Source organism: Aulonocara stuartgranti (genome assembly GCF_965226115.1).
Source record: "Aulonocara stuartgranti genome assembly, chromosome: 18".
Taxonomy (NCBI): Eukaryota; Metazoa; Chordata; class Actinopteri; order Cichliformes; family Cichlidae; genus Aulonocara; species Aulonocara stuartgranti.
In genome coordinates this window covers 28,416,914-28,444,232 of record NC_138954.1, presented here as the reverse complement: position 1 = coordinate 28,444,232, position 27,319 = coordinate 28,416,914, and the positions used below count along the sequence as shown (strand labels likewise).

Here is a 27,319-nt window from a genome sequence, read left to right as displayed (position 1 = left end):
CACAAAGGAAATAGCAGAAATTAACTTTGGACAAACTGGGCCATCTGGTGGTGATGAATGGCAGTGTCTCACAAATCAGCAGGAGAGCCTTTTTCGTCCATTCAAAGAGAATGAATTTGTTCAAATGTTTTAATGCAGACCGTCCTGAACAGCTCATAGGTGCATACATGTACACACAGCAATCTCACTGCAAATAGCAACCAAACAAACTCACAGCAGGAGTGTCCCTTCTGGACGAAACACCACTTTATTACAAGTCAAACATTTGAAATGAACACCTTTAATGAATACCCAAAAGTGGGAAAAAACATTGCATCGAGTTTTTCTCTCTCTCTGACTGCTGCACTGAAGACACACAGCAGGTTTTGTTGACAGGCAGCATAACACTGACCCATGTCCCCTGCTGGGCTTCTGGCCTTTCAAGTGGGGGTCTTTATTATGTGAGTGAGGGCCGAGGAGAGATGGACCAAAACGCCACACCCACAGTAATCTCCTGTGGACAGTAGTAGAGTAAGGCAGTCATTCTTTGAATGGTTTCCAGTGACTTAGCTACATTCAGTACTCAGAATCACAGGAGATCTGATACATAATCAAACTAAAATACCAGTGCTTTACCGTCATATATATTTTTCTTAGTAAGAGTAAAACAATTATACTGTACATTACAATCAGCTGCAAGCTATGTGGAGGACCTCCATAGCACCCTTTTTATTTTCTTTATTGCACTCCATTTATGACGCCCTGATTTCAAGTTTTCTTCAAGTTTTACCCTTTTAGCTTGATTACAGATCAATAAGATTGGATCTCAACCATCTCAATTAAATAAAAAACAAAGATGGTGATAAAAAAGGAAGAAGAAATAAAAGTGAAGGAGAACAGAACCACACAGGCCAAAAGTAATTCTTCCTTTACAATACTATATGTCCTTAAGTACTTTTAAACATATATATATATATATATATATATATATATATATATATATATATATATATGTATATATATATATATATATAGATAGATAGATAGATATATATATAGATAGATAGATAGATAGATAGATAGATAGATAGATAGATAGATAGATAGATAGATAGATAGATAGATAGATCGATTTTAAACAATCTTTAGTCCAGATCGATACAAATACTAAATGCACTGTTGGTGGGTTTGTGCCAAAGTATGTGTTGATTATCAACAGCAAGTGCACTTGCGGATTTTTCACAGTTCGAATCATTGCCTCGCTTCCGACAAACAAAAGGAAAAACACCGGCTTGTGAACAATATAGGTGCTGAATGGCTGTTAACCAGCATGGTTCTGTTACAGCATGCAAGGCCGAGGATAGAACCACGTGAGCGCCCATTGACCATTAAGTCTGTGAAACTGTTTCTCTGCCAGGTTATTCTGCTTTTTCTTTGCCACCATCTACTGGCTTCACCGGCTCTGGATCTTCCAGCAAGGCTTGTTGTCTCTCTCGTTCCTTCACCAGCTGCACACCACAGTAGGTCACGAGTAACACAGAGAGGGTCGACAGAGGAAAACCTAACAATAGGACAAAGAAGAAGGAGGAGGGGGGGGTGAGAACATTAAAGCAGAACTTTAAAGGAAATACTGCAGATAATCCAGTGAACAAGCCCTGTCAGAGTTGTGTCACAGAATGTTTAATGCTATGAAGAAAACAGAAGCGATGCTAAAGTCAAATGATCTGTGGAGCATTAAGCCCCTCAAGTTTTTACTTTTCTTGTTTTCCTGTGCTTTTGGAACTGAGAAAAAACCCTGTTTTTTATTCATACTGATGTTGTTCCCCACCTTTAAAAATCAGTCTCCTTCCCACCATTTTGGCAAACTCCAAACTGTTCAGGGAGAGAACATTGTAGAGGACGATAGCCCAGAAGTTGGCCGCATTGAACAAACCGCGGATCCTGCGTGACATGGCTTCACCCATGGCACTCTAACAGAAGACACACAACAGAGCACAAAATTACAACTAACACAGAAAAAGAAAAAATGTAATTCTGCTGCCATCCTGCAGACCTGTGAAATGTTTGATAGATGCTTAGTCCATCTTTAAATTAGGATCTGTTTTGCTTTTCTCTTGTCTATTATATTCTTGGGGCAAATATAATAGATCCACTTCTTTTAATAATGGCTTTTTAAATGAATAAAAATAGTTCCACACCTCAAAATCGTGTCGCTCAGCTTACTTTTGATCCTGTTGCTCTCAGGTCAGTACTGTATTAAGGCCCATCAAACTAAGAAATGGATCTGTGAAGTTGATAACCACCAGTTTTATTTATTAACTGCCAGTTCACTCCCCTTTATAATGAAAGGTACAACATTAAAGAGAATTAGATAATAGCCCCTGAGGCTCACTTGGCAACAGTGAGAAGGAAGAACTTCCTTTAGACAGGAAGAGAACTCTGGTAGAGCCAGACAGAAATCTGCCGTGACCAGTTGGGGTGTTGGGGGAAAGAGGAGAGAAACAAGAAGGGCACGGGGAAACAGGAACCAAATACACACTATTCTGTCTCAGTCCATTACGCAGCTTCCACAAAGTGTGATAGAGTGACTTAAAATCAGTGCTCATTAAATACCAAGATCACTATCAGTGATGAAGAAGAGATTCTGTATCCAGTGACTAAATGTGATGACAAAATGTTGATAGATTCCTGTGTTTGTGTCAAGACTCTAAAGAATTTTTTTACCAAGTAATTTAATTTCTTCTTTAAATGTATCAGACACAAATTGTTATTCAAGGCAAGAATTTTCATCCATGCTCAAACATGCCTAGGGGCATTACTATTTGCCTTATCGTTTCTCACCTCTATGGTAGAAAGTGGTGGAAGGGAGAAGAACTTGGCCACCCACAGCTCAAAGTTGAGACCAAAGCAGTTGAAAAAGGACCAGATATAAACCAGTTCACATGGGCCCAGCCACAGGGTGGTGATGGCAAAAGTGCAGATGGTTGCAAGAAGTTCTTTGAAGATTTGATCGTGATTTCCACCAATGTAGTCGTAAACATACCTGCACGTGACACAACGATGAGTCAAAATCCTCTTGTCTATACCGCGTTCGGTTCTTTATGCCCATGAATTTAAATCATCCATGCACTCACTTGCACAGCCAGTCATTGATGCCTCTGTCAAAGTGCCTACAAAAGACACAAAGTTTCATGAATACTTTCACACATTTTACGGTTTTGCAGAGCGAACCAAGAAACTACACTGTGGTTTCACACTGCTGATGCAAGTCGCACGTACGTCTCAGCGAAGACGTAAAGCATGGTGATACACTTGGGAGGCTGAGGAGGGTCCAGGTGATCCAGCATTGCCACGGTGTTGATGACGCCGAACATTACAGCCGCTTTCACCCAGTCATACACCAAGTTGGAATAAGCCAGTCCAGCTGTGAATCACATAAAAACAAATCTGAATCTTTCCTAATTAGAATATATCCCACAGTCTTTTCAGGCATTTATTTAAAGTCCTGCCTCTGAGAAAACCTCCAGTAGCAGATTAACTTGAAATGATGTCTCATTAGAATTTTAGATTATTCATTTTTTCACTGATTTTCCTTGGAAATAGTATGATTTTAGGGAATAACAATGTTATTTCAAACCACAAGAAATCAAATGACTGAAGCAAGAAAACTTCAGTGCAAGTGCGAAAGAAAGGAAAAAGCTTTGGATTTAATTACTCACCCAGAGACCAGTCAGAAAGCTTAGCGACCAGCTTCATGTCACTGGGTATCGTCAGAATGTAAAGGTAGTGGAAGAAGACATCCACCACGAGAATACCTCCCAGGTGCAACAAGGCCTTGGTGGTGATGTTCCACATCTCCCTCTCTTTACGGATCAGCTGAGTGTTATTTGCCTGCAGAACAAAAGCTTCCACTAAACTAGGGACAGTACCTTGCTCAGGTAGCCATTCAGGGGATTTGAACCCATGATCATGGGGCGACCACTCTACCTACTGAGCTATCCCTGCCATATTCCATAGAAACTTGAATATTTGACGATTACTCCATTCAGAATAGCAGAGTTACAGATTTGTAACTATTTTTGGACCAATTAATTATTCACATTAATAAAATAGTTAATTAAAGAATAGATGTACCTACTGTTGATTAAAAGAAATATTAGGGTTTCTTTTTTAAAAAAACACCAGTTTATCTTTATATTCCGTTTGATTTCAATCCTCACCTGGGCATGAAACCGGTCGAATGTCATTATCGGTCCAAAGAAGAAGAATGGGAGGTAGAAGTTGTATTTCACCAGGTCTGAGAACGTGTAGTTGCCTTCCTTCTTCTCGCAGTTCTCTAAAGCAAAACTCATACAGCGCATGATGCTGAAGCCACAACCGCCATAGAACAGGATATCTTGGAGGTTGAAGGAACCAGTTACCAAGGCTTCCTGTTGTGGGGCAGTGGGGGGATAAAAGTTATTCTGAGCCTCAAACACCAGTCTGCATAAGGACGACAATAACAATCTGGCAGAAGCTGTATGCTGTCAGTACTGTAATCATGTGTCCATACATTACATATTAGACCAAATACTATAATTTGTAATGTTATCTATAGTGTTTCGGGATCGTTCTCCGGTTTGGTAACGCTTCTAAGATCACCTACAGCTGAAACCTTTCACAGTGGTGTGGATAAAGGGGGGCCAACAACAACTGTGTGTAGCAATGTGAAAACTATGATGCTACAGGGCATTCACGTTTTCTAGTGCATGTTTAGGGAGGCTGGAGGTCTGTCTGCATTTAAATTCAACCAATTTTCAAATGGTTTTATTGGTTGTTTCTTTCTAATAAACCTCACTTATTTCCAGTGGGCTTCAATAACTGCTTCTGAGTCTGAATCACCACATTTTGGAAAATCCTGGAAATACCCCTACAAACTCAGCTAAACTCCAGAAAAGTTGCAGTTCAGTTTTATTTATATAGCACCAAATCACAAATGAAGTTGTCTTAAGGTGTTTTATATTGTAAGGTAAAGACCCTACAATAATACAGAGACAACCCAAACAATCAAATGACCCCTTATGAGCAAGCACTGAGAGAAAGTGGGAAGGAAAAACTCCCTTTTAACAGGAAGCAACCTCCAGCAGAACCAGGCTCAGGGACGGGCAGAAAGAACTTCCATTAGGATCATTAGGAAGAAATGTGGTGGTCGAGCACAAATGTTGTAGTATTTATTACATGCGTCGCTGGACTTTGGAAGTAGGTGAAGTTGTTAAAGTTCTACTTTGCTACCATTCCCTCACCTGCCAGGAGTTAAAGGGCTCCAGCTTGATGGAGGCCAGCGTACACAAGCCTGCAGCGAAGCACATCCATTTACTTTTGAATATAGCCACGCTGTATAGTATGATGCAATGAGAAAGAACCAGAGCCAAGAAAGTCCAGCCCATCGTTACCAGGACTGCCAAACCTCCATACACCCCAAAGACCAAGGATCTGTGCTGTGGATAAGAAGGAGCCAGAATTAGTCAAGATATCAGGATATAGTTCAGAATTCAGGAACACACATGAAGAGTGGTGTTAGTATAATAACACTCATGACACTGCAAAAAATTAAAATACCTAAGGATGGGAAGATTAAATTACAGGGCAATGAAAACAAATCTACAGTCCACATATGCACAATTTAAATGAAATGCATGGCAAATGTTGTGAAATTCTAAGATCTTTTAATGTTACCTTACATCCATTTATACCAATCTTCATTGTAAACATGAAACAAGACAGAAAACATGTTTAAAACATGATGAACTGTTTTAAATATGTCCAGATATTCACAGCAGAGACGCAACAGATGGGAACTTGGTATCAAAGAAAGCAGCTCATGCTGTGTTGAGTCACTCTGTCAGGCCTTGAGGTTCAAATAAAAGCCACGAGAAACATTTTTGTTCTGGAACAGAAAAACATCTCATTGAATAAAAATGGAATAAAACTACATTTAATTAATCACTTCAAGGCCTTCTGTTCACATCAGCAGAATGCAGCTTTGCATTTACTGTAATATCTTTCTTCACACTTGAGCACATGCAAATATGTGTGAAATACATATTTACAGAGAAAACACCATAAGCCCGCACGTGTATTTATTCAAAACCCAGGAGTATCTCGTGAGCATTCACACCCGCGCACCTTTGGAGCCACCAGGGAAAATATCTTGGCAAAGATCACATGACCAACGAGAGCAAAAAGGATATGATTGCGGAATGTCGTGAACCACATCACCCATTCGAAGTCCGCAGCATCCTACAGCAAGGAAAAATGCATTAGGATCAAATAACAACCGCTCGCTTAACATGGCGCTGTGCAGCTGTATAGAGAATACATGAAGAAGAGGGACTTACCATTTTCCTGCCAAAATAATGCCATCCTGGTTTGACGCTTTCCTTGAAGGTCTTTCTGTTTGCATTTTCTGAAAAAACGAACAAACAAAAAAACGATAATCTCCATTTGTGCATGCTGAGGTGTTTTATTAATAATGCAAAACAGCTTTAAGTAATGGCAGGACACTGTAAAGCCTCTGTGTTAGGGAATCCAGGCTTTGAGCAGCTTTGTTTTGGGCATTTTTATATGAGCTGGTTATTCCTCTGTAAGAAAACAGTCGTGCAGGTAGTCACAGCTTGAAGAGCTTTGGTGTGTTCATTGGATTATTGCAAATTTAAGGGCCTGAGAGCACTTCTGGTCTATTTTATAACACCAAATATTACATAATACACTCACTGCAGAGCTTTCTATTCTGAGGCTGACATCTAGTCTCATGTAGACATAATCTTGTTGCAGGAGAGTAGTTTTCTATATAACCTGAACAAAGCGCTAACACATAAATGACAAACACAACACCAAAAACAATCGCAGTGGTGACCAAAGTTGAAGCAATCAGTGTAGCAACAAATGTGATCAACCTACACCACCACCACCACCACAGTGGGGAGTAGGTTTTTCCAGCCAAAGCTGGAGAAGCCTCAAAATGTAAGGGTCATTCGGGGAAAGCCTCTTACTTCTGGGAACACAGCCAAACTACTATTGCCAGTATACAGTGCTACTGTAGCATGCAGACCTGAGTATTACAAATGACCATTTTAAGAGACAGAGACTGAAGGAGAAAAAATATCTGGACTAAAATGATGATTGACATCTAGACTGTATGACAGCACAGACGGTGACAGACAGCACCAGTCACCCGATTGCACTCAGTCCACTCAGATCAGTTTGTGAAGAGGCTGGTCGAAGCATGTCATAGTCTGAATGCATGCAAACATTTGGTGTTATTTCAGGATGAAGGGTTTGGAGTTAGTTGGCTCAGTGTAACTTAGTCAGAAATATCTCCATCTGGGAAATAATTAGAGAGTAAGTGGACCATTTTTTCAAATTGTCTTCACATAATAAGAACACGCAGGGGGGGAAGCAGTCTCTTTTCATCTACTAAATGAACTTTGTTCTGCCCTGTTTTAGGTTAAATAGAGCACTGTTGTAGGATGTAGGACGGTGCTTTTTGAGGCAGTTTTTAAATTGCATTGAAATTGAATTGCATTGTCACTTGGCTTTCAGTGACATTTATCAGATCATGAGTGAAAATTGTGCTCCTAAAGCTGATAGTAGGTGCATAAAAGTGTCCATTCTCTCCAACTTTAGGGAATATCAGTGGATTTCAATTAACCTCTATAAATGTTAAAGCACTGTGATATTGATTTTTTTTTCGGACTTTCTCAGTTACACCGACAGCCTGTGTGTGTGTGTGTGTGTGTGTGTGTGTGTGTGTGTGTGTGTGTGTGTGCGCGCGCATGCATGCACTCCGGACATCTCTTGACACGTTGTGCACTCACCACTTGAAGCTTCAAATATCCAACTGCCTGCCCATATCAAGGCCACAGCAAGTACAGCTGTGTAGAGATACAGCTCATATCTAGGGAGGGCAGTCTTGATCCCCATGGTGAATCTGCACACTTGAAGCCTAATGGGTTGAAAAGCAATCAGCCACATAATGTTAGACCTAAGTGAAGGGAACCAGTATAAATGAACAGAAAACAAAACAAAAACAGGAAAGCTCTGAGAGAAATGCAGGGTTAAAAGGTTTATTTTACTGAACCAGGTTATTCTTTGGAAATTGTTACATTATAGTTTGCTGTGACATGTCAGTATGAAAGCATGCACGTTGACAGGTTCCTCGATAAATAAAATGCTCCGCAGGATTAACCGGACAAAACATGAGGAGAAACCCAGTACAGTTAATTTTTATGGTAGATGTCCTTGGCAGTGTTACCCAGTGGAAATCAGCCTGTGCCTATAGAAACTATACACCCACAAAAACGGGTCAGCGCAGTAATAACACAAGTTCCTGACTGGTCTGAGACAGACCGGGGTGTTTCACCGAGGTGGTATTTTACTAATAAGCTTCCCGGATCGACAGCCCAGTGACTTAAATAGGACTTCAGAGCTCTGGCTCCTCGGAATCAGCACCGTCAGCTGCGCAACCCTACCTCTCCTTCCTATTATAGTACTGTCTTGCAGTTGGTTTGCTGTACAGCAGGGCAGCTGCAGTGCTATGTGATCTGGGAGGCGCTGGGGACTCACTTCACAGAATAATTAGCCCTAACTGGAATGGCCAAGAATGGCGCACTGGAGTGGGAAAACCGTTAGTTTTCAGGTGGACAGCCCGGGTTCCTGGCTGTGTTAGGGCGTGTGCTTCATGCTCATGTAGCGCACTTTGAGTTGAACTTAAAGGAGTTGGACGAACAAGTGTGGCATGCCAGTGCCAAGATGTAACCATGGCTATGCAGATCCCCCGCAAAGCGGCATGCATACAAATTGAGGCTTACTTTTTCAATGCTCTGTGCGCACAGAGTCGATAACACACCGGCTGTTTGTTCTGATTGTTCCCCCCTGGTGGTTTCCGTCATATTTATCACTTTGCATTAATACAAGACTTGTTTTACTAACCTTATATCCGCTTTACACTGTCAGGATGAGGGCAGCACTACAGCCAGTTCTTCAGTAGACCAAAGAAATTGGGGGAAAGCAGGTGGCGGCAAAAGCAGATTTCATTTCATTCGTCTTGCGGGGGCTTTGCCGCTGCCTCTGATCACCAGCCTCTGGCAGTCAGGATGTTGCGGACCCAACGAAAGGAGGAGGAGGAGGAGGAGGAGGGGGGATATATTTATCCACCACTACTGCACCGCAATGAGGGGTGGTCCACACCGTGTCCATCGGATCTTACTCACAAACATGGTTTATAACGTCGAAAAAAGAAAGTCAATCAGTAGCAATTAGCCTAATTGAGAGCCAATCAAAGATAGAATGAATCTGACTTGATAAATTATATGCGGATGTTAAAAGTGCAATGAAATATGATTGCACTTACTGTTACAGACCCAAGTCTTTCACGTTTTCCGGTTAGATGCAACAAAGGCAATGTTTCTACAATTTGAAAGAAATTGGGTTTTTTCTGTTTTTAAAAATAATTTTCTGTAGGCCTACTCTGTGATATCGTCGAAGACCGCCATATTATAAAACGCATTAAATGCCTAAGGGATTTGGGGAATTTTCATATATTAGTCAGTGCTTTCCCATTTCAGCACACACACATCACATCTGAGTCTTTCTATTTTTAATCACTCACAACATAAAATGTCATTTGTCAAGAAACCACCCACTCCAAATCACACTGCGACTGATGGGATTGAATGCATGCAGGCGCTGTTTCATAGTTACTAAGGCAGCATTGTTGTCATTTAGACACTAGGTGTCGCTCCCGGTTTATTAAAAATGACAAGGGTGCCTGAATACCAGGGGTTTTTGGATCAACGTCAAGTATTTGCTCGGTTTGTTGTTTGCCTGGGAGCAGTGTTAAATCGATAGCTTAGTGTCACTATAAACGGCCCCATTAAGCATATTCTGTTTGGGAGAGTTTTTCCCCCCAAATGCTAATAGTAAAGAGTCTGTTGCCTGCGGACATCAGTAATTACAGCCCAAGAAACCCGCGTCCAGCCAGCTGCATGGTTTGAGCAATGTAGTGCGGCGAGTTTGTGCTGCCTGCCTGAGAGAATCCATCACAGAAACAAACCGCCCCCTCCCACTCACGGTGCCCCCGCTTCAGATGCAACTCAAAATACATAAAGCCTCCATGTTGCACAGGGAATGTAGGGCCAGCACATATGAACCGACTGCCTAAAAGTGTCTGGTAACTTTAACGCCGAACAACCTGCGGTCGTTGCATTTTTTTGAACTAGAACAACCATCTGGGCTTCCAAGTATTTTCAGCGGTGCTCCAGACACGGCCTCGCATTTTGGATAATCGAAGGTTTGCGGCTAACTCGCTAACCTAAGCTACTTGCTAACTTCAGTTAGTTAGCAATTTCAGCGTCTTTTCTATTTATTTGTTTTTTATAGTCACGCACGCTCCTCGTGTTGCCCACAAACATAGTTGTTTGTAGCGATGGTAGTTTTCGGAAAGCCATAAATGACAGACATTATCTGGCTTCCATTCACCACTGTGCTAGCTGGCTGGCTACCACCGCTGCCACAACCCCTTCGCCTCGGACGCTTTCCTGGCTTCGTGGGCTAGCTGGTTACCTTCATCTTAAACAGCTAGCTAACAGTAGCTAGCAAAGGAAGCAAGCGCGCTTGTACTATTGACATTGTGGGAACTAAAACAGGAATAACCAATCGTCTAAATGGACCACATGTCCATAATAACCCAAGTTTCTAACCCCAAGGAGGAGGAAATAATATCATTTAACCAGGAAAAAGGTAAGGAAAAAGTCAATTTACGGTACATAACTAATGCTAGCTGGCTGACTACTTTTCTCTGTTGACGTTAGCTTTTATTTGCACTTGCTAGCTGTTGTAGTTGTTAAAGACCTCAGTTGCCTTTGTGTGAAAAGATGGAAACACGTCTTTTGTTGAAAAAGAAAAAAAACTCAACTACGCAACAAGTTTGTCAGTGGGGCCTTGCCCGGGTAAGTTCTCCAACTAGGATAACGTTTGTTCATTGCGTTTTCAAAATGAAAAGCGCTCCAGCGCGTTTTTTTTTCCCTTTTAACATTAACGAAAATTCACTGTCTGCATCAAGTTAACGCATATTTTGTAAAAGTATTTGCAATAATACATCTGGAAAGTACACTTCTCTTTATGCGTTTGGACTATATAACGGGACCATATGATCTGACAGCTCTGAGAGTTGATTCATGTATGGATCGAGTTCTCGGTGGTTTGGATTGAGATTGGCAAGAAGTTCCTAAGGACGAAGCTAATACGCGGACTAAAGAGAACTGTGCTGCTGGTGTTGTGTATCGATTCAGTTTTACTTCATGCACATAGCGAAGCTATCTGTGCAGCTTATGGGAAACTTATTCGGTTTGTCTGAGATGTAAACAGTGAAACTGTTTTATCCGCGCTTATTGTTTCTTGTGAGGTTTGTGTGTTATGCAGTGAAATTAACCTCCAGTTTTAGGTCTTTTCCTATATGTATCACTTCTAAACAATATTCTGTCCTCTGTAATAGATGGGTTTGTTTTTTTGGGTTTTTTTTAAGTGCTGCTTAAACGTGAATGACTTCTCCACAAGCCCATAGCTCCTAATATCCAGTGATTCTCATTCCTGGCGCCCTTTGACACTTTACCTATGCACCGGGTCACCCTGGTGCATAGGGTGTGTATCAATATCACATCTCAAACTTCTCTTCTCAGACCATCAGTAATGTGAGAACTTGAGTCTTTGAAGCACAACAATGCATTTGCCTGTAAGCTATAAAAGTGACCCAGAGTAACTGCTGTGGATTCTGTGTCACTTGAATATACGTGGGTTGTCTTGGGAGGTTATTCTTGCATGTGTGCTGGAGTTTAACACTTAAGGTGGAGTTATATGGCAATTAAACTAATCATATGCCACTACGGTGATATAACAGTGTTAAGACAGCTTACTAGATCAGTAAGCATATACCATGTTTAGCAAGCCTGTTACAGATAGTTGGTCTGCTTCTGAAGACATGCACTTTACTGCACCCAGGTAGTATTTTAGTATGATTTCAGTGTGTTTGCCAACAGAGGCGGTCGAGTACAAGCATTCACTCTGCTAGAATTCATTGTTTGTGTGTTGGGTTGCTGCATGAAATAATATAAGACTAGGTGCGAGAGTGTGCGTGCAACAAGACACAGTTGAGTTACCGGATGAAATAGAGCAGTGACGTGGATGCTCGCTTCTCACAACAAATAATATAATCATTATAACAATTGTATATGTCTTTGTCCTTTCTCCCCTTTGTTCTTAATCTGGAAAAATGGCAATTCAATTTCAGAATCTGCAAAAAAAAGTCAGATAGGGTGCAGGTGGGTCTTCACAAGATACAGGTGGGGCAAAACAGATGGCAGGACAGAAGGACTGTGCATATAAATTACAACAAACATGTGGTAACAGCACTTGTTTTTTTGTTTTTATTTCAGTCTCTCTTCTTTTTTCTTTCCTAATTAGCAGCCAGTTTTGTGAATAGAATTTTTATATAGAATAGAATATTTTGCCAAACAAAACTGTCCACATTTGGCACTTGGTGGAAGTTTATAATCACATAATTTAAAAAGTCTATAAATATTTAACAGCATTATTTCTATACACATTTTCTAATGTAAATACAAAGTCAGATTGTCATCTATCTATTGGAGATCACCTAACATGTAGCCCATGCGGCCATCTGTCTTAAAGGAATTAAATAGGTAGTCTTCCAATAGCCTGAACAGGCGCCAAACTGTCTGGGCAAAAACTGACCACCTTTGCTCTTAATGTTCCTCTGCTGGCTGTCTTACAACATGTGCCTGCCTCTCACACTGGTTTGGCTCCCAAGCAGCAGCAGCAGCCTATATATAGACCTACAGTCTTGCTGGGAAGGGCACTAACCCCAGAGCCAAGTGTAACTAATTGTAAGATGACAGTGATCATTTTCTGTGTTGTCACAGACATACTTTGAAAGGGAAAAACAAAAACAAAAAAGCTCTTCATTTCCAAACAGAGGCCATCAGAGCAGTGATTTCTGTGGGTCTTTTTCTTGAATTTGAAGAGTCTTGTTGATTTCAACAACTTAAACTTGCCACTCAGCTGAGATTGTTGTAATGAGATCTTATTAATATGTCTGTGAGATGGATGGAGTGTTACACATGATCCATTTACTGTTACGATAAATTCCTTGCTAATAGTGTTGGAAGATTGATTCATATGGGGTGACCTTGACTGAGCCCTCTTCTAGCCTCTTCTGCTATTAAGTTCTGGGGTTTCCTGTCTATATTTGTTTAACCTCATGAACACATTGAATTTAAATAAAAAGAAGGAAGCACTAAATACATTCAAATATGCTACAGATTTAGCTTTAATTAAGTCCTCGATTAGCAAAATAGGATATAAATATTTCCCAAGCATTAAACTTGTCAAGATTAATATTAATAATAGTTTAGAAAAGCACCAAAATATATGTATCTATTGGAAATTACTTATATTTTGTACTATGCATTCAATTTTTAATAAGTTTTGGTTTTTCTGTGGTTACTAATGGAATCAAAATTTAGTGGGAAAATTGCAGGAATACATTTTTTAGTTGTAGTTTAAAATACTGTCTTAATTCTTTTGGTCCCATTTAGTTCTCAGCCAGTTTCACATTTTCCAATCCATGGGATTTATAAGCCTACAAGCTTATCAGTTGCCAATGCCAGGATCTTTTTGTTTGCTTTAAAGCGGGCTGCACATTACAAAAGAGTGATAGCAAACTCACGGCAGTGGAGTATCCACATATCCTCACTTAAGCTACTAAAAGTCTTCATTTGGGGAATCTACTAAAAGAAGACCCCTTTCCGCGCTAAGAAAAGTTCAATAAAGGGAGAAAAAAAAGCAACAACAACAAAAAACAGCACAGGACTTGGGTTGGCTATCAATAAAGTCTTAATGGCACTATCAGTTCTGGTCAGAAGTCTGACTATCGGTTCTCTCATGGGTTACTGATCAGTTTTCTGCCTGGCCAAAAAACAGTTCTGCATAGGTTTTCACAGTCAATGCAACAGTTTTATTACTTGTATCTAAAAACAGTCTTAAAAACACAGAAACAGAGCAGAAAAAAGGTATCAGTACTGAAAGAGTTGAAAGGTGTTGTTTAGAAAAACGTCTCTTGCCGTGGAAACTTGGAGATTGCACTGTTTACAGGAGGTGGTGTGGAATTGTTTAGGCTTCTCTTTGACTAATCCTTGGTCAAATCTGTAGACTGTGTCAACAGTCACAAACCCACCCAGGAGTCGGTAGATTTTGTCACATGTGCGCTGGATGGCTGACCTTTTTTCATCACTCAGCTGAGATGCATGTATGGAAGCAAATTACCACATTAGTCAGATCGGACATTAGGCAGTATTTAACCTGCAGCCCACTAGTATAATGTCCATGTGATGTCATATTGTGTCAGTGTGGGGAATAATGCAGTTAATAATTTGGAGCATTCAGTGCGTGGTGCTGTCTCCTGAATGTTGTATACATGCACCCATGCAGCTGTCTCGCTTATACCACACAGTATTTCCAGTACTGTCAATGTGTTTGAAGCGGACTACTGTTATGAAATGACAATTGTGTAAAATATCCACATGGCATTCTCCTGATTCAGTGTGATCTGATGGAAACAGTTTAGGAAACAACAAAAGAATTATCAAGTAGAATGAGAGGTCATGTCCCTTGGTCTGACTCTTACCTGAGCTTAGAGAAAAGTCAAACAACACTGGGAATATTTTTGCTCTTTCCAAAAGGTGTTTGGTTTGTTTTTCTGGAATGTGTTGTGAGTAAAGGTACTTGTGCTTGTGAAGTTCAGCACCTCATTAGTGAACTACAGCTCTGCTTTTATGCCAGGTGAGTGATATATTTGAGACACAGTTGTGCTCTGTTCCTGACTGTGAATTTGCTAAGGGTCTTTGTGCAGGAGTCAGTACCACGGCTGGTTGTAGTGATGAGTCACAGGAAGCTGACAACTGCCTCTCTGTCCCAGTTTTACAGAGCTGAAATGAAAACATAAAGCCCTGTTTAAGCAAAAAAAAAAAAAAAATTGTGCTGCTGATTATGGCCAGATAAAAACTGAGCTCAGTGTAGCCACTTTGAGTATTTTTAACTTAAGCCTGTAAAACACAGAGAACAGAGAGTAATTTGAAAACTTCTGAAGAAAACATTCTTCATTTTCAAGCTGGTAATTTTCCAAACAAATTTCTAAATGTGTTTGCTGCCTTGGTATTTCGTGGTAGTTACAATGTTGTTTTTGCTGGTTTGGGTCTCTCTGAAACATTGGGTTGTAGCAAGATATCCACATGCTTCGGCTTTCTTAGAAGACACAATAAATCTGTTGTTGTTGTTGTTATTGTTTCTTTTCCTTGTCGATGGCTGCAGATTATAGTCCACTCGACTTGGAAGAGCTTATGGCACTGATAAGATACAACTTAGATACCCAGTAAAACATGCCCTTGCTTGAAAGGCTGTAATTAACATTACTGGAAGACAGTGATAGAGGGAAATGACAGAGAAGCTCGGGAGTGCAGAAAGTGTTTAATGTAGCTGTGACATGCTGTTAGTCAGTCAGCTTCTGATAGCTTTACTGTAAGAGCGAGCTATTAATCTGTTGAAACGCATTATGTGCTTGCTCCACATCCTAACATGTTAAAAGATTGTTGTTGCTTTTGTGGTCTCAACATCCTCTGATGCACAAAACTGTTTTATAATAAAGCACTAGACAGAGATGGCAAGTTGCAGAAATATTTTGCTCCGAATGTGGGGTTTTTTTTGTTTGTTTTTTTGTTTAGACATTTACACATTTGTTTGTAGTACAAAGTGCCACAATATCAAGATACCAAAAGACATGACATAATGCTATTCACTCTTCACAGTCTTCAGTTGCAAAGGCATTCTGGTGGGCTGGGCAGGGGGAATGGGTGGAGAGGAATGCAGCCTTGTATAGGCTCTGAGGGGTCTGAGGGCCTCCCACCTCCTTCTCTTGTGCATGATCAGGCTGCTTCAGTCACTCACCTGCCAGTTGAAATGTTGGAGGGAATCAAGTCAAGTTTTCAAAATGGTGGTAGCCACAAAAGCAAATACGAAAAAATAAAGGAGAGAGAGAACAAAAGAATGAAGTGTGTACACCCTCCAAGTTGTCACTATTAATAAAAGCTCAGTGTCTCATTTAGGCCGCGCTTCGTGGTTCAGGAATGAGAGGCGATTTGGAATCGGAGCAGAGCATGCTCTGAACTGTCACTGAGTGTGACTGATGAGGTCACCCGGCCACCTAAGTTATTTTCTGATCAGTGGTTCAGCCAGGGCGAGCGCACAAAACAAAACCTAATGCCATTTAATCAGACTGTAAAGGTCTCCCCTATTGTCATTCAGCATGGCTCACACCACTGTGGCCACTTAGGAAAATTTGTGGCTAACACATGGCCTGTTTTATTAAAACAGGATCTACACCCTGGCATGCAAATATTCAGATGTAAAGGGTGCACAGTTTCATCCTGCTGCGTTTTTATCGTAGAACGTCAGTTTGCATATCCGCTTGTTCATCCTCTATTCTTCCACCCTCTTCCTGTTATTTTTGCCAGCGTCCCAGTCAAACAGCAGCCTAAAGAAGCAGAGGAGCCGAGGCATCTTCAGCACGTTTTTCTGCTGCTTCCGCAACTACAATGTGGACTCTCCAGCCACCAACACCAACGCCAGCTCCCCGCCTCCACCAGTTGAGGAGAACGGATCGCCTCCCAAGGTGAGCTGTTCCACCACTAAACTGTTGCTTGTTGTCCTGTTGAGAACTCTAGAAATATCAGTTTGCAAGTCTTTTCCATCTGTTGTAAACTGTCTGTTTTTGTGAGTAGTATTTTCTCTTTGTGCTATCTCTGTCAATGTGTCATTGTTTTTTGGGGGGTTTCTCCTTTGTTTTACTTCCTATCCCTCACCCTGTTTTTGTATGTGTTGTAGTGTGACCAGGTCGAGGTCATCCCTGTCCCTAGTGTATGTATTGCCTTTTTTTTTTCTTTTCCTTTGCATGCAGGGTGAGTGGGCTGGTGGCACATCCTGTCTGTGTGGGCTCCACTGCTCCTCAGAGAGCTCTAGCTCTGCTACCGTACCGCAGTTCACTCTCAGCCGATGGTAGCACTGTCTGGCTGCGTAGAAGGTGTACGTGCACCTTTGGGTTTAATGTCTCAGTGCTTCATCTGCATTAGTGACATTTTGTGGTTTGTATGCTCTCAGAAACACTGTAACACTAACCAGCTAACATTTTTAAGTGCAAACCTGTTTCTGTTAATTGCCTCCGGAGCTTCTACGCAAGGCATTAAACCATTTATTGTGCTACTTATCTATGCAGTTTAGTAATTTTGAGAGTGAGAATTAACATTAGCTCCTAGTCTTTCAGTTTGGCTACTCAGCTACAGACTTAAAGTAATTAATCCTGTCACTCAAGTAGGGCTGTTCGATATAACGATATATCGGATGACGATATAAAAACGTCTATCGTTTCATTTTACGCTATAGTTTGTTTCGTGGTGTCGCAAAATAAACTGTTTACGGCAATATTTTTTTTCATAGTTTTGATGGTCACTGTAGTGGCTATATTAATTTCTTAAAGTTCTCTTTTTCTCTTATATTTAATATAACCACACTACGGATGGACAAGCGCCTGTTTTTATGCGTTGTGGTTAGCAACAACGACGGTAACACGATCGCGTGTCCGCTTGTTTATGTTCCACATAAACCTTTCACAATAAAGCTCAAGATCCTGTTGAGACTTTTCAAAATAAACTGAATCACGTGAAAGAGCAGATTATTTACGGATGAGAAGTAAAAAAAGAGCCGCCAGGTGCTAAAAAAATAAACCTTAGACTTTCCCCGCAGCCAGCTGTGTAATAAATGCTCACAAAGAAAACGGCGGCCGTTACAACTTGTGTCTAAAAATGTATCGTTTCATGCATCGGTTAAAACACTCGACTCCAGCTACATGACGCGCAGCTGGAAACACTTCCCGCAAGTCGAGCTGCCCGAGATTCATAGAATTTACAGAAAATGTTACATTTTTGTGATTTATATCGTTATCGGGACGATAGAATTCTTATATCGGGATATGAGATTTTGGTCATATCGCACAGCCCTACACTCAAGGAAGGACTGAGATGTGATTCGGTGATCTGCGACCCATCCAAGGAAAAGTTGGTGAGAATAACCAACAGTGATTTGATATAATTTCATTCTAAAAGAGCATCCAGTCAATTCCAGCACTGAGCCATAGTTCTCACTTCACTTCACACTCTCATATAGTGTACTGGCATTTCCAAACTTAACAGTTAAGTTTGATTGATCCCAGCAAAATTAGGATGGCTTAACAGCAGCAGACAGCTTTATGCATGATACAGATTTGTGAAATCTAACTTGACCTAATAAAGATGTAAAGAGATGAAAGGGTTTTTTGTTTGTTTGTTTTCGCTTGAATTCTGTAGTGTCACTGATCTCAGTTGGTTTTTCAAAAAACTATCTCCTCTAACATGGTTTTGGCTTTTTGTTGGCTTAAACCTTACTTAATGCAAAGTGTACAGCATTCATGTTCTCTCTTTGGCTCTGCCTGTCCTTCTCTCTCATGTACTGCTCTCTGACATTATCTGACTTGTCCTCCCTATAGCCGCCAGCCAAATACCTCCTACCAGAGATGAAAATATCTGACTATGGCAAAAAGTGTGTGGTGATTGACTTGGATGAAACACTTGTCCACAGTTCATTTAAGGTAAGAAGGGGCTAAAACTACTGTTGAAATTCTGCACAGTATGAGCACTTTTACTACCAGGTTTAACTAAAAGCCAATATTAGGTTTGCCTATATTTCTGCAAACCATTGTTTAGTTTATGTCTATACATTGTCATTATTTCCAAAGTTCCGCTAATGATACACAGGAAGTTGAAGCTGTTTGAATCCATGACATCACTGTGTACACAAAAGAACGAGATGAGCAGGTGGCAGAGGATGTGAGCGAGCGTAATATTACAGTACTGACTGTGGCTTATAATGGGTACATGATTGTAACAGGAAAATGCAGACAACCAGGCTGTGTTGGCAACCATCTCCATTCGATAAAACATATTTTTTTGCACTGAAGAATACTTTCTGTGCACTTTCTTCTTTTCTTTTTTTTTTAAATCTTCAAGCTGTCCACTTCTGCCTGAGGTCAAATGCTCTGTCTGCTATCTTAAATTACTACAGAGGTTAAAGGAGGGCAGTGATGATAAAGGTTGTTGTAGCAAAACATACTTTTTTTTTTGCCCTCAGAGATTAGACAGTCTGGAAATTGAGTTTGTGTTAATAGTACGACCTCTGGGGGTCAGTTGGGGTAGTACGACAAAAGTAATTGTATTTTCTTCCCACAGCCTATCAGCAACGCTGATTTCATTGTCCCAGTAGAGATCGATGGTACAGTTCATCAGGTATTGTGGATTTCTTTAAAAACTAATAAATTGTATTGAAGTTTGTCTCTTTAATAGGGGGGATTCCATTTGGTTCTGATGTGAAGATCCTGAAGAAAAGGCTGTTATCCAGTTCAAGTAATCCAGGATAGGCTGTGTGTATCCTGGATGGCCTATTCGTGATTACTTGCACTGGGTGGCAGCCACTGTACGAAGGGGATGTGGGGGGGCATCTAAAGTTATGTGACATGGTAAACAGTCTGATCATTTTGAATAATTCCAGAAATGAGTAACAGGAATTATTTTGTAGCCATCCTGAAGCTTTCGCATATATTTTCTTATAAATGACACTGTTCACCTAAAGTGCCCTCAGTACAGATAATGTATCTGTAGTGTTTGACACTCCTGTCACACCACGGTTTGTTTTGTTGTTGTTGTTGTTTTGAAATCTGGGGTCCGTTCTTCGTACCTCGCTTACTACATCCAAAATCAAATCATCGCGCCAACTTTGAGCTCGCTATTCCGGTTCTCCGAACACACCTGTTGTTGACGATTAGTACAGCTGGATGAAGTAATGTGAGATCACTGGGTGGCTTAACAGGGGCTACGCATCGATAGTAGAAACATTGATCGGCAACCCTTTGATTGGTCGGCAAAAATGTCGAAGGAGCGCGCTCAGTATTTTTCGGCAGCAGAGCAAGAACTCTTGATTGAGGGATTTCAGGAGTTTCAGAGTTTAATTAAAACCCAAGGGAACACTGCAAAGGCTGCAAAAGCAAGGAGAGAGGGCTGGCAGAAAGTTGCTGACAAATTAAACTCGGAAGTAATTAAATAATAATAATAATAATAATAATAATAATAATGGATTGGATTTATATAGCGCTTTTCAAGGCACCCAAAGCGCTTTACAATACCACTATTCATTCACTCTCACATTCACACACTGGTGGAGGCAGCTAAGGTTGTAGCCACAGCTGCCCTGGGGCAGACTGACAGAAGCGAGGCTGCCATATCGCGCCATCGGCCCCTCTGGCCAACACCAGTAGGCGGTAGGGTAAATTTATTATATTATATTACATTATATCATATTATATTATATTACATTATATCCTCTTTCACATTAGAGCCACGACAGGACCCACTAGAACATGGGAACAAGTAAAAGTGAAATATAATATTCTACAGAATGGTAATATTTATCACTTGTATTGCTTTTAGTCTCTTGAAAAGAGACCCTGAAATAATCTGTTTGTTTATAACAGCAACCAAGAAAAGGGCAGAGCAACAAAAGACAGGTGGTGGTCCTGCACCCCCTCGTCAACAAGTTGGTTAAGTAAATAATACCCTCACGGGAAAATCGATATCTCTCAATGAGCACACTGTCGCGCTGAGCTAAAGGATCCTGTCTGTCCCGCAATATACGCTGAATTCTGAGAACTCTCCTTATCAATCTTGCACCTTCCGCAATGGGCTGCTCGCGTATACGGACAGGACATGGCTGCGGCAGACTTCCCAAATCCACCTTCGCTTTTATAGCCGTGGTCTCTCATCTTGATTACACGAAGTAATTTACTATTACTACTCTAACATATGAATTACATCTGAAATAATCAAATACATGAAATAGAATGATTAATAGTACATTTCCCTTTTTTTAGGAAATGACCTGTATGTATCTGTATGGAATCAATAAAAGAATCAAATCCATTATCTTTAGTTACATTGATAATATTTATTTATGGAAAAACAGTGGTAAAATATCGCTGTTGCTTTTGTATAAATGAAGCGGACATACCTGAGTGGCCGCGATCTAATCCTGTTTACATAAAGTGAGCCTGCTCCCAAGCAGGTTTACGCTTACGGATCTGTTGCTATGACAGCAAGTCCCGGATGAGCTTCAGAGAACCGAACGATCCAAGATCACGCGAAATCGTCAACAATCAAATCCAGCTAACTTACTTAGCGAGGTACGAAGAACGGACCCCTGGTCTTAAAAGCGATGATCTATCTTGCAGGTGTATGTGCTGAAAAGACCACACGTGGATGAGTTTCTTCAAAAGATGGGAGAACTATTTGAATGTGTGCTCTTCACAGCCAGTCTTGCCAAGGTATGTTCAAATGTGGACATTTTTTCTGTTTTGACGTGTGCTTTGGTTACAAGCCAGTGGTACCTGTGGAACTGTGAACATCGTTAATTTTCTGCTTTCTGAATTTTACATCTCCGTTATCATGCTCTGCATCTGTCACTCCATCATGTTAGCCAGTAATGCATGGGTAAGTGTAATGAATGAAGCAAAAGAAACTGTGCTGTGGGAATAATTCCTCTCTAGAAACAGATATTCCTTAAAAGCTAGAATGCGCTTTTCTGTGTTATGGCATAGTGGCACCTTCCCTGTTAATCAAGTGCTGTTATGAGGGACACCATGCTTTGCTTCCTTTTGGAAACCTAGTGTAGCGTTTAGCTTTTGTGAGTTGTTTTTGTTTCTAGTTGAAACATGTGATCATAAAGATGTGATGTATATCGTCCCAACATTCACAAGTCATATTAGTCTTATTATATTCCTTGTTTTAAAAACCGTTTGCTTCTCCTCTGTTTGTTTTGCTTGGACAGTATGCAGACCCTGTGGCAGACCTGCTAGACCAGTGGGGCGTGTTTCAAGCGCGGCTCTTCAGAGAATCCTGTGTTTTTCACCGAGGCAACTACGTCAAAGATCTTAGCCGGCTGGGGCGAGAACTCCACAATGTTATCATTGTTGATAATTCACCTGCTTCTTATATTTTCCATCCAGAAAATGCTGTGAGTTCCCAATCCTCCAATATATTTGTTACATTCAGCACTGCATCTGTTAGACTCTGAATTTTTCTTGCTACAAAGTAGCCTTCTGTTGCATGCTGAATATGATGATGGAAAACAACAGAAGTTAGAAAGAGGAGGGAAAAAAGCTGCTCAGCTGCTCTTTGCTGCAGAAGCTGAGTTGCTCTGGGGTTCTTGAAAATATCCCAGCAGTGATCTTTTGGATTTAAATAAGCCTCATACTTGTACAGGACATAGTTTTTTCTTTTTTTTTCTCTTTAGAATCTCGTGTAATTTTAGCAGTGTGCTTTGAAACGTCACCTGGCTGGAATAATCCTCTCTTTTGTCAAACATCTGCAGTTAGTATTTTGGTGTAGCCTCAGGCATTCACAGTGCCGCCTATTAAATGTCATTTGTGTCTTTGTCTGTCCAACACCTTTTGCTCTCATGCTGCTTCACATCATCACACTCACACCTCTGGTTTTCACTGTCTCTGGTGATCCTGGCCATTTTTACACCAGATACATTTCACTGAGCCAGACGTGACAGTCTTAAGCCTTTTGGTTTTATTTTCTTCCCGAAGCCCTTCATAGAGTGTGACATTATGCAAAATACCTGTATCTGTAGGTATTTCACTGCCTGTGGCATCATTTTAGGAGGATGGCCTCTGCAGCCTTTCTTCTGATTTCTGCAGCAGCTGTGTTTTGGACTCATGCTGAGTTGGTCACTGATCTTCCACACCATTTTCTAGCTTTGTCTCACCATCACATTTCGTACTTTGTTTTTGTTTTTGTTTTGTTTTTTATTATACAACTTAGTTTTGTGTTTCTGACTTGTGTGTCAGTGATTAGTTTCTGTTTTAAAGTACTTGCTTCTCGTCTTTAAAATAATCATGTTATTGAGCGGTTACATAATTTCTTTGGTTTCTTGTGGTATTTATCAATCAGGATCAGAATAATTTATTAAGAGCACTAGAATTCATTTTCTCCAGTAGTGTACTTTTCCTAATTTGCTTAACGTGTCTGCATTTTTATGCTGTAATTGTCATTCAGCTCTACATCTTAAGGCTAACTTTCAGTGGTTTGTGCCTCTCCTCAGGTCCCAGTTCAGTCCTGGTTTGACGATATGAATGACACAGAACTCCTGGACCTGCTGCCTTTCTTTGAGGGACTCAGCAAAGAAGAAGAGGTTTACGGAGTCCTGCAGAATCTAAGGAGCAGGTAGCAGGACAGCCCACACTACCGCCTGTGCCCACCAGTCTCCTGTATTGATCTCTGTTCCTTTCTACGACCGTATCTCTCAGACTTGGGCAGATCCTCCCACACTAAGGGGACGCCTTGGAGTCTCACTGTGGAAAACATCATAACCCTGTCTCTGATCTCATCTCCTGGCGACCGGCTGCCTTCTGAGTGCCATCAGAAAAACAAAAACATTCAAAATCCCAGGAGCACTGTGTCTCACAAAAATAATAAAAACCACACCAGAAAGTATGTAGAGTGTCCTAAGCTGATAATATCGGGGACAAAATACTAAGAGGAACGAACTTTAATCTTTATTTTCAAATCAACCAAGTTTTACTATTTGGTGAAGTGCTTATTTTAAACGCAAGGAAAAAAAAAAAAAAAAAAAAAAAACGACAACAAAAACAACTTTTTGTCTGAGACTTCTTTTGTGGTACCACACAAAAGTCTGAAAAGATTTTGTCCTCATATTGTTGCTATGCAGGCAATTTCTGGTAGTAGAAAGGACTGTGATTCTCTTTTCATACTTAATGAAGTGCCTTGTGTGACTGTTGTTTATATGGGGAGATATTTTCTACATGGCATATTTCCAGAGTACTCTGGTCTTTTCACATACAGATATGCTTTAAAGTGGACACACAAATATCTTTATATGAAAGTTTGAATTCACTATTTTGTTTTTTTTGGTCATCAAACGCTGGGCAGTTGTCTCATAGTGTTCTTCTGTTTTCCCAGTAAGCTTGTGCCATTATATAGATGTGACTTTGTTTCTTTCAGCTTTCATTATAAGTAGAAATGGTTGATTTTGTTTTAGGAAACGGAGGATGTATGCAGTTGTGACATTCACGCCCCACCTGCAGCAAGTCCAGTAGTTCTTTGCGCTTGATAATTTCATCTGAAAGCTCGGCTAAAGATGTGCCATTTCCTTGTTTGTTTGTTTGTTTTTTAATAATTTGCCAAATAAGGAACTTTTCTTTCTTTTCTTTTTTTTTTAAAACAGGCTTCATATCCGTACCAGGGTTGAGCTACAACTGTTAGTCTATTAGTTGTAAGAATAACATGATAGGTTTTATTATTTTGACAAATAGATGTCAAATTTGTTTGTTTTAATATTACAAGATCAGATGGCTAGCTTTTAATCACTTTAAAAAAAAAAAAAAAAAACTTTTGTGTGTGTGCATGCACACAAGTGGTGCAGCTTCACCCTTAGAGGGCAGAACTTCCTCTGAAATTGTACACATTTGCAAAGGTGTTCTTTAGTGTTTTTAAACTGGTCCAGGATCTTACAGCAAATAGGTCGAGTGCCATGTTTTCAGTTTTTCCATGTCATCAGTGTCTTTACAGAATAGGGTTGAGTGTCAGAGTCTGGACAGTGTTTAAATCACACCATTCCCCTGATGTACAGTGGTGGCCTGCCCTTGTCCAGCCCTCGTAATTAAAAAAAAAAAAAAAAAAATCGAATGGAAATGCCACCTGTGGCGTTTATTTTCCCAGACTCCTTTTTTCCCCTTCCTTTTTTAAACTGCTCTTCACCTCAGTGCCTACATATGAGAGGAGCCCAGCAAACCGAATGCTGCAACATTAGCTTCCATGGCAATAACCGCTTTTATTTTGGAGGGGGAGGGTGGTTTGGGCACTTGGGTTAGAGCACTTGAATAAATTAACCAGTGAGGGTTTGTTAAAGTAAGACCACTGTAACATTCTCTGTCCACATGAGTGGATCCAGAAACCGGACATCCATATAATATTTAGATCTACTTGTTTGTTTTTTGATCTGGTGACATGTAAGTGTTGCAGTGCTGAAACAACTTGAATTTTGATTGGTTTATCTCAGAAACGGTAGCCAAACGTGGTTACCTGTGTCTCTATAGTAAGAAACCCCTGTTGTGGAGCAAAAGGACGCCTTCCAAGCCTGCAGATGGGTGCTCAGTCTGGGCCCATCCAGACAGCCCCCTCCTCCAAAAACAATGTTTGGGTCCAGCTCTAAATGAAACACTACTGGGGCACTGCATCAGGACTGTGAACAACCTCATCATGGCATTAATGCCTTACTGCCTGTGGAGGCACAAAGCAATGTTTCTTCATTATTTCCAAGGTTACACCTCCCTGTTTTAGCATCATCTCTAGTATTTTCTTATGGAGTGCGAAAAGTGATCAGCCATATATGTAGAGCATATTTGGCTCTGGTGGGTTGTGTAACAGTAAAATGGAGGATGTGAAAAGCTCTATGGTGCCATCTAGGGATTGTTTGCCTCCAACAAACCTTTACTGCTTGGTTTGTGGGTCATGGGGTTTATATTTAAGAGACACTAATAATTTCCAACTTTACGCCCCCAGTTAAAAGGCTGCTGCTCCTTCAGACATTTTCATTCTCTTCGCATAAGCATTTGTGTTGCGAGTGTGCAGCTCACGATGGTTTCAGTGCAATGTTTTTGTTTTTAAATAAGGAGCGTTTGGTCTTCTCAACCTCTCAATGATGACCTTTCTCTGAAAATGTTGTTTGTATCATTGTGATATATTTTTCTACCTACATGTTGTCAGTATTTGGGTTTGAAAAGTTGCATATTACCCATTATATCCAGCTTTTTGTTCCTATATCCTTTCAGATTGGTATTTTCCTGCTCTCTTGCCTTTGGTAAGAAAAATAAGTCAGGTCTCGTCCCACCTATCGGGACGATTGTGAGCATGTGTGTGTGTGTATGTTCGTTCATGTGTGCTGCCTTTCACTTTTCCTTTTGTCACTTCACTCATAATCACATTCTTCATTTTGTACTAAGTTAACACCAAAGTTCTAAAACACTTGAGTTTATTTTATTTTTTTTAATCAATTTCCTCACTTTTTTTTTCCTACTTTGGCAGCATGTCATTCTGAGCATCACCTTCTCCCCCTTTATTTTCTTTAATAAATGGCTTCATTGAAACAATTTTGTCATGTCTTTTTTTTTTTCTTTTCTTCCTCTGCCCCCTGTCACACATCTGATGTGGTTCATGAATTAAGGCCAAAGATCCTCACTTCAGTCTGGCGTGACTGCGGTTTCCACCATCTCCGATGTACCTCATATGGTATGTTTACTGAAAGTTGAGAATGTCACCGTTTTCTGTCTTTTACAGTCGACCTGATTTATTTTTACCGTTCCTTTCAGACATGTCACAATAAAAGCACATTTTTGGAGGATTGTTGCCTGTCTTCTGTCATCAGACTAACACCATCTGTTTCTGTTTTGTCTTAGTGAGCTGGCAGCGGTGGGTTCATGTTTTCTTATAACAAGCTGAAAGATGGTAACGGCGTGATTAACCTTTGGGCTCTGCTAACCTTGTTTAGGTACTACATGGTTAACTCAGTTTGTTTGGTAGTGTACGGTGGATATTTAGAGCTTTGACTAACAAAACTGCCAGTCTGGCAACAACCAAACGCTCTTGTGAAGCTGATGACGGTGGAAAGGATAGCTGTCTGTTGGAAGAAGTCCTGCGATGCGTTTTTGTACAAACTATTTTTGAGCAACTTTACACAATTAAGATGTAAAATAACTCCTAAAGGTTTTCATTCAACAGGAGCTCTCCGTTTGTGTGCATCGTTGCTGTGACTGTTTACATAGGGTGTATCCAAAGTTCACAAGGTAGTTTCCTTCTAGGGAAAGGCAGATGTGGCTCACTGCAAACTGGTTTCTAGTATTGTTTGCATAAAATTAAATAGTTCATGAAGATGTTTCAGCCGGAGACTGGTATATACAGGTATCGTCGCTGTCACAGAGTCGGGAGATTGGGGAGGTTTATAAGGACTATAATGCTGCATCATTCATTGTGGCTCCACTGGATGAGGACTGTTAAGTCATAGATGAATACAG

At 40.5% G+C, this 27,319-nt stretch overlaps 2 protein-coding genes across 4 annotated transcripts; one reads left to right on the top strand and one right to left on the bottom strand.

Annotated features, from left to right (window-relative positions):
• Nucleotides 1-115: 115 nt before the first annotated feature.
• Nucleotides 116-9,130, bottom strand: hhatla (hedgehog acyltransferase like, a). Of its 2 annotated transcripts, XM_082513204.1 has the most exons (13): nt 8,950-9,130; nt 7,836-7,963; nt 6,357-6,424; nt 6,145-6,258; nt 5,695-5,715; nt 5,262-5,456; nt 4,200-4,409; nt 3,699-3,870; nt 3,259-3,403; nt 3,114-3,149; nt 2,821-3,022; nt 1,808-1,949; nt 116-1,540 (listed from the first exon to the last, which is right to left on the bottom strand). In XM_082513204.1, the coding sequence occupies exons 2-13, from the start codon at nt 7,939-7,941 to the stop codon at nt 1,398-1,400; spliced, it is 1,554 nt and encodes a 517-aa protein (XP_082369330.1). In that variant the 5' UTR covers nt 7,942-7,963; nt 8,950-9,130; the 3' UTR covers nt 116-1,397. The 2 variants fall into 2 exon arrangements, with proteins under 2 accessions (XP_082369330.1, XP_082369331.1); XM_082513205.1 differs by lacking the exon at nt 5,695-5,715 and having other exon boundaries at nt 8,950-9,129.
• Nucleotides 9,131-9,984: 854 nt separating this feature from the next.
• ctdsplb (CTD (carboxy-terminal domain, RNA polymerase II, polypeptide A) small phosphatase-like b) lies at nt 9,985-26,647 on the top strand. Of its 2 annotated transcripts, XM_082513206.1 has the most exons (8): nt 9,985-10,758; nt 16,602-16,759; nt 16,972-17,004; nt 18,665-18,766; nt 19,404-19,460; nt 21,455-21,547; nt 22,051-22,236; nt 23,332-26,647. In XM_082513206.1, exons 1-8 carry the CDS (start codon nt 10,683-10,685, stop codon nt 23,455-23,457), a joined length of 831 nt encoding a protein of 276 aa, XP_082369332.1. In that variant the 5' UTR covers nt 9,985-10,682; the 3' UTR covers nt 23,458-26,647. The 2 variants fall into 2 exon arrangements, with proteins under 2 accessions (XP_082369332.1, XP_082369333.1); XM_082513207.1 differs by lacking the exon at nt 16,972-17,004 and having other exon boundaries at nt 9,991-10,758.
• The last annotated feature ends 672 nt before the right edge of the window (nt 26,648-27,319 follow it).

Coding starts and splice junctions, on each gene's coding strand:
- hhatla (XM_082513204.1), bottom strand. CDS start 7,941: ATGGGGATCAAGACTGCCCTCCCTAGATATGAGCTGTATCTCTACACA. Junction 3,150..3,258: donor CTTTACGTCTTCGCTGAGAC/GTACGTGCGACT, acceptor TGTCTTTTGTAG/GCACTTTGACAGAGGCATCA. Junction 1,541..1,807: donor AAGGAGACTGATTTTTAAAG/GTGGGGAACAAC, acceptor TCCTATTGTTAG/GTTTTCCTCTGTCGACCCTC.
- ctdsplb (XM_082513206.1), top strand. CDS start 10,683: ATGGACCACATGTCCATAATAACCCAAGTTTCTAACCCCAAGGAGGAG. Junction 17,005..18,664: donor AGGTCATCCCTGTCCCTAGT/GTATGTATTGCC, acceptor TCCTCCCTATAG/CCGCCAGCCAAATACCTCCT. Junction 19,461..21,454: donor TCGATGGTACAGTTCATCAG/GTATTGTGGATT, acceptor TCTATCTTGCAG/GTGTATGTGCTGAAAAGACC.